Source organism: Galeopterus variegatus, unplaced genomic scaffold (assembly GCF_000696425.1).
Source record: "Galeopterus variegatus unplaced genomic scaffold, G_variegatus-3.0.2 Scaffold1820, whole genome shotgun sequence".
NCBI lineage: Eukaryota > Metazoa > Chordata > Mammalia > Dermoptera > Cynocephalidae > Galeopterus > Galeopterus variegatus.
The window spans coordinates 58,898-72,251 of NW_007727931.1; the positions used below are offsets into that span (position 1 = coordinate 58,898).

The 13,354-nt window shown below is 39.4% G+C and overlaps 1 protein-coding gene across 1 annotated transcript in view; it reads right to left on the reverse strand.

The window, feature by feature from the left end:
* Nucleotides 1–1,842: 1,842 nt before the first annotated feature.
* The window catches only part of PAIP2B (poly(A) binding protein interacting protein 2B), a 39,038-nt gene continuing 27,526 nt past the window's right edge, over nucleotides 1,843–13,354 (reverse strand). Inside the window, exons 2-4 of the mRNA XM_008579141.1 lie at nucleotides 10,575–10,723; nucleotides 2,857–3,033; nucleotides 1,843–1,939 (exon numbers count right to left, since the gene is read on the reverse strand). Of these exons, the coding sequence (XP_008577363.1) occupies nucleotides 1,883–1,939; nucleotides 2,857–3,033; nucleotides 10,575–10,712 (372 nt within the window). The 5' untranslated portion in view covers nucleotides 10,713–10,723 and the 3' untranslated portion in view covers nucleotides 1,843–1,882. The remainder of the gene's footprint in view (nucleotides 1,940–2,856; nucleotides 3,034–10,574; nucleotides 10,724–13,354) is intronic.

Below are 13,354 nucleotides of genomic sequence, written 5' to 3' on the forward strand. Positions count from 1 at the left end.
CATATAATGCCATCCTATAAACTCAAATGAGGAAAAGATGTGAGTTTATATTTTAAATCTGGCATTAGCTTGTGACTGTTCAATATGTCAACAAGGGAGCTCATAAGAAACAGGAAAATTTCTTTAGCTTTCCAGATCCTAGTCCTTTTCTTCCAACCTCTGTCCCACATCCACATACTGAATCTACACCAACTTTGTTTCAAGTTATGTTTTTTTTTTTTTTTTTTTTTTTTGCCCTTTTTGAGACCGGCCGCACCACGCCCAGCCAGTGAGTGCTGTGAGCCCACCGGTCATCCCTATATAGGATCCGAACCCACAGCGGGAGCGCCGCCGCGCTCCCAGCTCCGCACTCTCCCGAGTGCGCCATGGGCTCGGCCCATGTGATCTTTTTCTCATAGGCATATCACCCAGCACAGTAGCAGTCAGAAAGAAGCCACTATCATCCTCAGGCCTCAGCAAATCCTTGCCCTGGGAGATTGGCCAGGACTGGATGCTCTCTTTTACACATGATGCTGCCACCTATATCACTATATGCAAAGGTAGCTCCTGGGGCTCAGTTTAGTTCCTTAGGAATATGAACAAAAGACCCCAGTGAGTTATAGGCAGGAAAGACAAAAGAAACAGAGAGGTTAATCTAGAAAACTTGCAAAGCTGGGTATGTGAGAACAGTAAAATTTTATAATAGCTGAAAATATCCTGGAGGGTCAGGTACACAGACATGTGGGTCAGCAGAACTCATTCTCCTAGGCTGCTTTTGAGTTCCTTCGCATAATTCTGTTATGGTAGGGTTAAGCATACCACCTGTGAATTGAGCACGTTGCTAGTGTCCTAAAAAATATATTTCTTTGAAAAAGTGCATAAACCTTTCTGAGTAAATTAAAATACCAGAAGGATCAAGTGTTGATGGGGCTGGGGAAAAAAAAGTCCAAATAAATTTAAGACAGAACTAACAGGATTCATGGATGACTTCTCTAAGCTCAAGCTGATGGCCAGCATGCAGGCCTCTCATATGCCTTTCGTAACAGTATCTTTTCTTAAAAATAGAGTACGGTTGGGGTGAAGAGGAGACAGGAGAATAGACACCATGAGGGATGAGGTGGCAAATCAACCTTGGTGCTCTTTTACCTTGTAAATGATGAGTCTGATGGTAGCTGTAAACAGAGGCTTAAGAATAAAAAGGACAACAGTAACTAAATGACTGAAATGACAATCACCATTACAGCCCTTCCATTCTGATTTACAACTCTCATCAACCATCAAAAGTGTTACCATAAACCAAGTACTTTCAGTCTGTGTTTTCTCAAATGGAGTTCAGGGCAGGGAGACATGGGCTCAGCAGGCCATTGGTAATCCCAGTTCACTGCAAGCAAGCCCAGGGTTCAGGAGAACTGAGCCTCATGTGCTGGTTTGTACCACCTGCTTCTTCCGCTTGTCCTTCTTCCCATCCAGACGAACAGATGCCACAAGTAGCTCTCAGGTGCTCATTGCTCCTGGTAAGCAGGATGAGAAGGGCATTTCTTAAACACCCAGTTTTTCCTGGAAGCTTATTTTTCTCTTTTTTTACACACACAGCAGAACATTCCTGATGAAGGAAAAAAATTTTGCAATTTCCTTAACTCAGAAGAGCTAATTACAAACAAAACAATACAGGAAACTGCTCCAAACAAAAGTCAGTAGAACAAAACAGAAATACTCAGAGTCATGTAGAGTAAGACTGAGCACATTAGTTACCCAGAATCACAGTATCTAGTTAATCCACAGTGCCCCTCCCCCACTGTGCACCCCTCCTCCACCCCCCTCCCCCGCCTTAGCTCTGCCTTTTTGTGCATCACTGTCCCCAGATGTGGGAACAGACAAGTCCTCCTCAAAGCTTTCTGTTGGCTCAGTACTTCACTCCTGGAATAAATTCCTTCGCATCCGGGTTCAGGTTACTTTTGCTCTGAAACAAGAACCAAGAGATAATAAAAGGCAAGCTGCACTTCAAAACTTACTTTCTCCCCACTTCCACTATTACCAATACCTTAGCCTGAAGGAGAGAAAGAAAGAAAATCCCTCATAACTCAGACTGTTATTGCTGGGCTGCTCTCAATGGCTCCTGATACACACAGCCCTGACCAAGCTTGTTTTCTCCTTCCTACCTTAGATTCCTCTTCCTTTCATGATGCTTCCAAAATCTCACTACTGTCTGACTCCAAAAAGAATTTTTCAATTCATTGAGTACCTTACCTGGTAAAAATCAGGGCATCAAACCACAATCTTATTTCTCTTCCTCTTTCTGTGCCCTCTTTGATTCTCTACTCTCCCGTGACTATCTGAAATGTTGACAAACTGCAGAGCACAATCATTGAGAATACAAGTTGTGTGAGAACTATATAGAATTCTGACATTACATAAGGCAGGAATTAATTTATCTAGTCTTCTAATTATAAGTGGAAAATGGCCTCTCAGGAGTATGTTCCTTCCAAAATGAACAGGCAATTTTTATAACAAAATCATTCAGAACTATATTAATACAGATTTAGGGGACAGAGAGAGAAAAAGACAGTGGCAAATGATAATTTGAAATGAAACCTCTTCAGTGTTCAAACTTTTATCCTTGGCCCCAATTCTATTTTGAAAAGCCCACTGGGGAAAATGAAAGCTGGAGACGCTGGCAACGGTAATGCTTTCACAGTGCGCTATGAGAGCAATACATCTTCAATGCTCCCTCTTATCAGTGCCCATATGAGTGAAGAAACAGCAGCTCATTGGGCTCCAGAGACTTGCTAGAGGTGGTAGGGCCAGAAAGAGAGTCTGTGACTCCAAATCCTATCTTCTTTTCACTACATCACAGGTTGAACTACATATGGCTCTTACCAAAATATCTTCAGAATCACAACCGTCGCTGACTGACAGTCCATTTAACTGCTGTTGCAACTGTCCCATGGCCTGAGGGAGGTCTCTTGACGGAATAAACCAGTCTTGGTCTTCTTCATCCAGCATCTCCTGGAAGCAGCGGTCCAAGAAGTCTTGCTCCTGCAGCTCCTCCTCCACCTAGCAAGCAAAGGGGATCAACTCAGACTTACTGTCCCAGTGGGACTCATCCCTTCCAGTTTTTTCCCTACCTCTTTCCTTCAGAGGTTACTACTATGCAACTAAAAATGATCTTACATAAGATTTAAGAATTAAGATACTTCTAGTAACTGGCTAGAGAAAACGTAATTTTTAATTTTTTCAACCAAATCCCATCAATAATAAGACTAAGCAAACTGTTATTCAAAACAGCAGAAAGTCCAGGCCTTCACAGATCTTTTAAGATCTCTAATAGTATGTAACAGATACTTTCCATTTACATGGCATTTATGGAAAATCATTTTAGAGCTTGAAATTCTTTTCTCAATCTTGTTAAGAAGCAATTCTTAATGGATTTCCATTTTACAAGGAATATAAAAAAGATAAAGGAAGTATGTAACTAGTCCTCCACCTGGATAGTAGAGATTAAATAAAAACCAACTCTCAGCTTCTGGCCCACTTTTCAGGTAATGAAATCCCCAGGGAGAAAAATACTTTGAGAACATTAAAAAGATATAAAGAAAACTATTTGGCATACCATCAATATAGTATTTTTTCAAAACAAGGAGAAATATATGAACATTTAAACAACTACATATTTCTGAAACACTGCCCTAAACTAAAGCAATATATATCTAGGATATTCTACACCTCTTTCAGACATTATTAACTCTTAGCAAATATTATGATTCACTCTGGAGATTTTAGTGTGACTTTAACAGGTCTCCTGCTTCACATGTAGCTTTCCCTGCAGGTTGCCTAATAACAGGTTCTCAGCTCACTAGCGCCACCACCAGAAGGCAGGTCAAGCAAAAAATAATCACCCACATTAGCTTATACAGGTTATCTCATCAATTTGGAAGAAAAGTTACTGGTAGCAAGACTTAACAATAATATTTCAACATTACAATTAGCCACACATTCTTTTAATCTCAAGTAAATTAGATAGTTAAGAAGTACTTAAAACAAGAAACAATAAGTCCTTAAAATACAAGAAAGTATTTCCAAGCCACAAGATTTAACATGATGGCTTAAGAGCTGACCTGACTATGAGAGCATAACAGCTTGCTCCCCATTATTGAATGGCACAACCGACGAAGATGGTTATCTGGGCACAGTGGTGTGACAGAAAGCGTGGTCTATGAGCTAGTCACACAGATCCCAACACAGTAAACCACGTAGGGAGGAAACTGCTGGCTGTCTCCTTTAAACTTTTTTCCTTCTTCTTCCCAGAGCACCAGGCTGTTAGATTAAAACCATATTTGGGGGCTCCCATGCTGGATGTGGCCATGTGACTATTTGTCATACAGCATCCCCAGAAGGGATGTAGGCACTCTGGCATCACTTGGTTCAAAGGAGACCCCTTGCCTTGGTTTTCAACTCTCTCCCTTTCCCAGCTGCTACACTTCCCAGTTTTTCCTCAGCTATTCAACTGACAGATGCCCTGGGGGTGGCACAGCAATACCATGGAAGGGACCAAGTGGTAGCAGAATCACCTGTTTATCTGGACCGCTTACCTTGGGCTGTTAATGTCACAGAGGTAGAAGACAAGGAACTACTGCTGAATCTTTGTTGAAGCAGTCTAGTCTCTCCCCACCTAACACAATTCTCTATTTCAGACTCACATTCTGCCAGTCCCTGGATTCCTATTCGGGGCATGCCAAGCCGACCAGTCTCCACACAGCTGCTGTTTCCCAGAAGTCTACGCCAGATCACCACGGCATTAGATCAAAGCAACTTTATTTCATATACTAAATTCTCCCTAACACAAATTTCCATGAAAAACATCTCAAAAAGAGAGCAAAACTAGAGATTTCTAGGAACTGGATTTAACCAAGTCTAACTAGTAAAAAAATATTATGTGGTTTATTTCTGTGAAATCTCATCTTACTAATAACATATTAACAAGTAAAAGAACAGACTAAGGGCCGGCCCGGTGGCGCACTGCTACAGTGCGCCGCTTGAGAGCGCGGCGGCGCTCCCGCCGAGGCTTCGGATCCCACATACAGACCGGCCGCTCACTGGCTGAGTGAGGTGCGGGCGCAACACCGAGGGTTGCGATACCGTTGCCGGTCCTGGTCTGGTGCGGGTGCGACACTGAGGGTTGCGATCCGTTGCCGGTCACGAAAAAAAGACAAAAAGGAAAAAAAAAAAAAAAAGAACAGACTAAGAAATATAGTTCAGATACAGAGGGTCAAACTGTCTTTCTAAAAAGTTTTTTAGAGTTTACATTCTTGCCATTATAGAAATTTAGAAAAAGAGGGAAAATATTCATATGTACAATTTTGCCACTCACATATAAGCGCTCTTTATCTTCTAGTGTATTTCTTTCCATTGTTTCCTGGGGCATAACTCTGATCCACATATGATAGTATAAGGAAAATTATATTTGCAGACTAAAAAAGATAATATGTACTCATCTACAGAATCTGGAAAATATAGGAAACTTAAAAAAACATGCAGACTAAAAAAGATAATATGTACTCATCTACAGAATCTGGAAAATATAGGAAACTTAAACAAAAAACAGGGGCCGGCCCGGTGGCGCACTGGATAGTGCGCAGCTTGGGAAGCGCGGCGGCGCTCCCGCCCGAGGGTTCGGATCCCACATACAGACCGGTTCCCGCTCACTGGCTGAGCGAGGCGCGGGAGCAACACCGAGGGTTGCGATCCCGTTGCCGGTCCCCGGTCCGGTACGGGGGCAACACTGAGGGTTGTGATCCGTTGCCGGACACAGAAAAAGACAAAAGACAAAAGACAAAAAAAAAACAAAAAAACCCCAGAATTTCAAAACTCTACCAGCACCTTTTTGCTCTTCTTTCTCAGCTTTGGAGAGAATATGGTCAGTGTGGTACACTATACTTTCTAGGCACAAAGTAGCTGAGAGGTGCCCATTTGCTGTACTGTGCTATATGCCTTTATAAAGTGCTATGGAAGGAAAACTTGTTTCTCTCCTCACAGAACTTGACACCAAATGTGTGGGTCTTCCACTCCAAGCACTTCCCAATTTTCTGTGGACAGCAATTGGGTATCCTAGTATTTACTTTAATTCTGACACTAACTACCCAGTGTTACAGCAAACCCCACAGGTTAAGGACTCAGTCCCTCAAGACTGCCCCCGCCATCAGATGCCACTTGCAAATACTGGGTCCCTACATTACCCACACCTGTGCCTTGGCTACGGGGACTCCCCAGCACCCTCCTTGGGTTCAGTCATTTGCTATAACAGTTCACAAAACTCAGGGAAAACACTTTTTATGTCTACTGGTTTACTGTAATGTATAATTATAAAGGATATAAATGAACAGCCCAATGAAAAGGTACTTAGTGCAAGGTATAGGGAAGGTGTGCAGAGCTTCCATGCCTTCTCTGGGGGTGCTGCCCTCACAGCACCTCCATGAGTTCAACAACTAAGAAGCTCTCAGAACCCCTTTGTTTAGGGTTTTTATGACGGTTCACTGCATAGGCACAGACTGATTAAATCGTTGGCCACTGGGGATAGAACTCAATCTCCAGTCCTCCTTTCCCAGAAGTTGGGAAGGTGGGGCTAAACTCTCTAACATGGTTGGTTCCTCTGACAACAAGCCCCTACCTCCAAAAGCCACCTCATTATCATAAACTTAGGTATGTTTGAAAAGGGCTTATTATGAATAACAAAAGACACTCCTCTTGCCCATCAGGAAATTACAAGGGTTTCAGGAGCTCTGTGACAGGAACTGGAGATGAAGACCTAATATATATTTATTATGCCACATTTATATAAATTGTTGAGGAGCAATATGGATAAACAAGAGATGCCTCGGGCAGCACTAGATCAGCTGAGGGATCACAGAAAGCAGCGGAGCACAGGAAACCTGGGCTAGGAAAGAAGGCAGGAACGCTTACGTCACAGAAATAAAAATCTCCATACTATTGCTATTTTTTTTGGAGTACTTACAATTCCTGTACTGGTCTACCCTATTTTATTTAACCTTACAAACAAAACACACTTCTCTACAGGTTTATACTATTTTTCTAGCTTGTTTCTTTTGTAATAGTATAAGTATTTTACTTCATAAATTTCCCCAAGTATAGCTTTGGTCATATCTCTTGGCTTTCATATTAATATTTTCAGTGTCACTAATTTTTTTATTTCTTGAAGAACTCACAGTCTACTTGTCACTAATTTTTATATCATTTGTAACTGTGGTTTGGATGTCACCTTTAACCCAGATTTATCTACAACTTAAGATTTTTTTTCCCTGAATACTTCATGATTTATTTTTTGTTTCTTATTAATTTAATTCTCCATGGCCAGATGACTGTACAATCTGTCCTTTAAAGTAATTTAAGGTTTTCTCTGTAGGCTTAATAGATAATGAATTTTAAATGCTCCAATGGTATTAAAAAATAATGTACTTGCTATTCACAGTGTACGAAGTTTGATGTATGTTACTTAAATCAAGATTCTTTTCCATAAATACTCTATACTCATAATATTTTGCCTATTTAATCAGTCAAACATCTAATACATTATCTGGCTCAAATACTTGCTGAACTATTCCTATCAAAATTTAAGGTCTCCCACTAGGATGTGGATTCTTTTAATTTTTTTTTTTAACATATTTCATTGCTATGTTACTTGAAAAAATATTCATAAATATAAAACGTTCATTGTGGAGTTTACCTTAATGAAATTTAATGTTATTCCCTTCGATTTCCACTCTATCCAGTATTACTTTGTGTTTGAAATTTCCTGGTTATTTTCTCTCTCCGTTCTTTTATATTTTCCCTTTCTGAAGTATTTTACTTCAGATATTTCTCTTTTAGAGCCTTCACATGAAAACCTGTTTCCCTTATTGTAGAAGTAATCCATTTTCTTTGTATAAGAGTTGGGAAATTAGAACTAAGAAAACCAAAACAGAAGAAAAAAAGTTACCCTTAATCTCAACACCCAGATATGAATGAATATTGTTGATATTTGGAATATATCTATCTTGACTTTTACTTACTAGATACCCTATGGGAAAATGACAGAAGCTTAGAGTAAAGAAAGTTCTCTAGTTAGAAAGGTACATGTAGGGCCGGCCCCTTGGCTCACTCGGGAGAGTGAGGCGCTGGTAGCACCGAGGCTGCGGGTTCAGATCCTATATAGGGATGGCTGGTGTGCTCACTGGCTGAGTGTGGTGCGGGCCACACCACACTCGGGAGAGTGAGGCGCTGGTAGCACCGAGGCTGCGGGTTCAGATCCTATATAGGGATGACTGGTGTGCTCACTGGCTGAGTGTGGTGCGGGCCACACCATGCTAAGGGTTGCGACCCCCTTACCGGTTGCGGAAAAAAAAAGAAATGTACATGTAAAAGAGCCATATGATTAAAAATTCACTAAGTATTTTTCATCTTTTTCCACAGCATGAATAGCCAGTGAGAATGTATCTTACAAACTCATATAGTTAGATTTTGCCTTTTTTTCCTCCCTTAACCCAACTGAGTCTTTTTCTCTTCCCTCTTAAATATTCTGTGTGTGTGTGTGTGTAGGTGTGGGGGAATATAAACTATTCACAGTGATAACTAGTATGTTAGATCTTCCTTCCTTCCTGAGTTATACTTTCTGATACCTTGAATGGGTGATACTACTTTATTAGGACTTAATCCTTTTTCTCCTAAGAACTACATTTCAATCCAGTTCTACCAGCCTGTCAATGAACATCTTTTCACCAGACCAATGACTATCACTTCTAATTTTGGGGGTTGTAAGTTGTTTTCATCTTATTCTAAGTTTTCTCAGATATTTTATTGGAAAGTCAGAAGATAATGAGTCAGCTGCTAGATAGAAACCATTTCTTCCTCCTTAAGATCCAACTCAAGGTGCATGGTATGCAAAACCACTTCTGAATTATCATAAAAGCTGCACTTGTAATGGGATGGGGATTGGTGGTGATAAGAGCTGTATAGTTCACCATGGTGAAACAGAGTAATGTACAGGTGTACAGGGACAACTGACATCAACCAGATCCCAGAATCCTAAACCCTCCTGCTCCCAAATGAAGGACAAAGAAGGCTTCTCTGAAATACTCAATTCCATGATTTGAAATCACCTAACAATTTCAAAACAATGTTGCCATTATTTGCTAGTATTACCTGTGAAATACTAGGGTTGGGGGAGTTTAAGCAAACAATTGTTTACCTGCTCAGTCCTTCTTAGGGCCTGGTATTTACTGCAATCCTTGAAGCTGCTAAAGACATAGCTGTCACTGCTTTTCTAGTTCTCCTGAAACAAGTTATTATAATTTTCAAAACTTCTCAACAGTCTTTCCTCAGGAGTTTAAGCAAACAATTGTTTACCTGCTCAGTCCTTCTTAGGGCCTGGTATTTACTGCAATGCTTGAAGCTGCTAAAGACATAGCTGTCACTGCTTTTCTAGTTCTCCTGAAACAAGTTATTATAATTTTCAAAACTTCTCAACAGTCTTTCCTCAGCTTCTTTGCATGTGTCTGTTTCTGCAAGCTCCTAGCTTTCTGGTACTTTTCCATGCACCCTGCCTCAGTTTGCTAAATTCCTACATATAGGAGCTCACAGCTGACCCACAGCTCAAATATCTGGCTCCTAATAGTTCCAGCACAATCCTGATCAGTACGGTTAAGTTCATGTCAGTTAGTATCATTAAAGGTAGTACAAATTGTTCATGCTTTTAATAACTTATTTTTCATTCAGAGGCTGGATAAAAGCAGATCGGAACAGGTAGGTCAACACAAAAGTCAAATACAACCATTCAAAAATCCCATGGAAAACATATTTATCTTCACTCACAATTCTTAAATTTTCAAAATGAAATGCAGAGTTTCATATTTCCTATAAGCAAATGAAAACAAAAACCCCAAAATATAAGAAAAAACCACCTCACTATCATTGTTTTTCATTGCTTCACAGTTCAAGAAATTAATTTCACATTGATCATTACAGAGAGTTACTAGAACCACAGTGGTCCCAAGAATTAAAGCTGGAATTAGGGCAGGATAAAGGACCTCAGCTACCTTGGTTTGACACAAGGGTTTTAAGTCAATCCTCCAGGATTGAGGAAGAGTCCTGGTTTGATTTAAATTCTAGGAATCTCCTAGAGGACTTAGCAGTTACCTAGAGAAATCCATTAAACAAATCTAGAAAGAATGAGGCTGAGAGCAGGGCCTCTCTGCAGCAGTTACTGTGTAATGTGAACTACACTCAGAGGGAATATCATAGTGTGGAGGTATATACGAACCTATTTAGTTATACATGGGCTCACTGTCTGAGGATTTTCAGCTATTAATTGATTCGTCTGATGTTTGTGTCCTCTTTTAATCAGCATGGTAGAATCACAATCTTCCTCCAAGGTACTGTCACTATGGTCTCTTACCAGTTGAAGAAGCTTCTTGGTCATCCCAGATGAGGCCCCATCTATTTTTAAGTTATTCTAAAGCCAACGGTACTCCTGTCCTTCCTTCAGACTGACAGTAAAATATTACAGCTGTTGAATTACACGTATCATTAGCCTTCCACTTCTTTACCTGTCTGTTGAAATCCTCTTCATTCTCCATCCACATGTACTCTGCAAATGGGTTTTCCTTCTCTTCATTCCCATTTAACCCCTGGTCCTCTTTGGATTTTACACTGGGTGATGTATTCGCCACACTGGATCCATTCATTATGATAGAACCTAAACAGGGGCAAAAGAAAGGATAAAATAAATATAAGGATCAAGGAAATGTAAACCTGTGATATCCAGATGTTTCCAGAAGCTTCTGAAGTTGAGTCAAAGATTTTAACTATAGATGAACAGAAACCATTAGTCTGTAATTGTTATAAATCCAACGATATCCTGCAGTTATCAGCTATACAGATGTGCAATTAAGAGTTAAAAGAAAAAGATGTCTAGGCTCAGTCAGTCTTTCTAGTTAAGTGGGGTAGGGGTTTGGTGGGGGGATCTTCCCAAGCCAAATTCCCGTAGGCCCTAAAACAATCAAGATCATTACAGCTTCTTAACATTTAAATAAATAGAAAAAATACATTCTTAATGGACATTGTAAGCACCTTCTCCTTATTCTGATTCTCAAGCTCTGTTTTTCTTTAAAACGTATTTCAAAAAATAATACATGGTCATTGTATTGACAAGCGAAAAGGAGAAAATAAAAGTCATCAGTTGTCCAACCACCCAGAATTAAAATGGGGTGCACATAACCTTCCTGACTTCCCCTCCATGTATGCAGATACAAACATACATTCCCCAAGTATCCATTCTCAATAGTAATAGGATTGTGTGACACACGATGCCCCATAATTTGCTTTTTTCCATTTCTATGTTAATATAGCCATACTGTCTTTCAGAGTGCTTCCACTGTTTCTGTATTACAAGTTAAGTATCCTTTATCCAAAATGCTTGGGACTAGAAGAATTTCAGATTTTTTTTGATTCTGGAAAATCTGCAGAATACGGCTGAGCATCCCTAATCCAAAAATATGAAATCCAAAGTGTTCCAATGAGCATTTCCTTTGAGCATCATGTCAGCGCTCAAAAAGTTTTGAATTTTGGATTTTCAGATTAGGGATGCTCAATCTGTAGGGTTGGATGAACTTCTGTTCATCTTCTCTAAGGATTTCCTTAGGATATCACCTAGAAATAAAACTGCTACACTGGAGAGTATGTTCATTTTTTAAGGCTCTTGATTTATTACCACACTGCCATAACAATTTAAATTCCCACCAACAGTGTATAAGTGCCTATTGCCCCACATTCATGAATATTATTTTTAAACCACTGCCAATCTCATGAGAGAAACATGTATTTTATTGTTTTTATATATTTTTTGACTTTTTACTGAGGTTGGATATTGTGATATGTGCTTACTGGCCATTTATATCTCTTATTTTATAATTTTCCTGCTTTGCCCATTTTTCTTTTTTTTTTTTAAAAGATGACCGGTAAGGGGATCTTAACCCTTGACTTGGTGTTGTCAGCACCACGCTCAGCCAGTGAGCGAACCGGCCATCCCTATGTGGGATCCGAACCCGGGGCCTTGGTGTTATCAGCACCGCACTCTCCCGAGTGAGCCACGGGCCGGCCCCTTTGCCCATTTTTCTATTGGGGTATTTTTTTTTTTTCTTTTCCTTGTCTTTTGTAAGAACTTTTGTTGTAATTTTTATTTTTTATAGCATAATTTATAAACAAACATTTATAAACAAAGTAAACATTTTATTCATTATATGAGGGTACTTCCAAAAGTTCATAGAAAAATGAAATCAAAAGATAATAATCTTTCCATGAACTTTTTGAAGACCCCACATATTTGCTTAATTTTTTGGTGGCAATTTTTATTGCCTTAATTTTTACAGCTTGTGTGTTTAGGGCTTTTCAGTCTTTTTTTTTTTTGGCAGCTGGCTGGTACAGGGATCTGAACCCTTGACCTTGGTGTTATTAAGGCTGCACTCTAACCAAATCAGCCAACTGCTACCCTATGGCTTTTTAAAGTGCATATGTACTAAAAAAAAATGTTTACTTTGGCCTCTAAATCTGTTTTAATGTTTTCACTATCATGTGAAATATGTCTCTTTCTGTTCTTTATCTAAATCTTAACCATTCTTCAAAAACTATTCCAGTCTTTACTTCCTTTTTCCCTTCTCTAAGCTATTGTACCTAATGAGTACTGTGCTGTTCTATTTCATATGTATAATTTTCTCTTTCTAATTAGATTCTCAACTCCTGAAAAGCAAGATTGAGGTTTATACATTTTGTAACTCAACACAACATTAGCAATTCCATAAATACCTGTGGCTTAGTTGTGCTTACGCAACTTTCCTTCTCCATATCTCCTTTTATTTTTTTAAATTGAAGCATAATTGATTATACATATTTTGGGTGCACAGTGTTGACTATCAGTATTTGTGTGCAATATGTGATGATCAAATAAATATCATTAGCATGTTCATTATTACAAATTGTAATTATTCTTTGTGTCCCTTTAACCTCAACTCCATCTCCACCTCCACCCTCCTTGGGGCTTCTATAAATTTCCTTTAACAAATTATTTCCTCACTCCTTTTCACGTTGGCAACACTCATGCAAAAGTTCTGGGTACACTAAAAATTTCTTGCTTAATCTTTTAAGTTTTTGCATTTCCTAACCTGTTATGAATATTAGAAATCTAATCTTCTAAAAAGAAAAGGTAGAATTGTGAAGAGTAAAGAAGAGATGGAAAAACAACTCATTGATAGTTCTAAAAGAATTTCATTTAAAGGGCCGGCCTGTGGCTCACTCGGGAGAGTGTGGTGCTGATAACACCAAGGCCACGGGT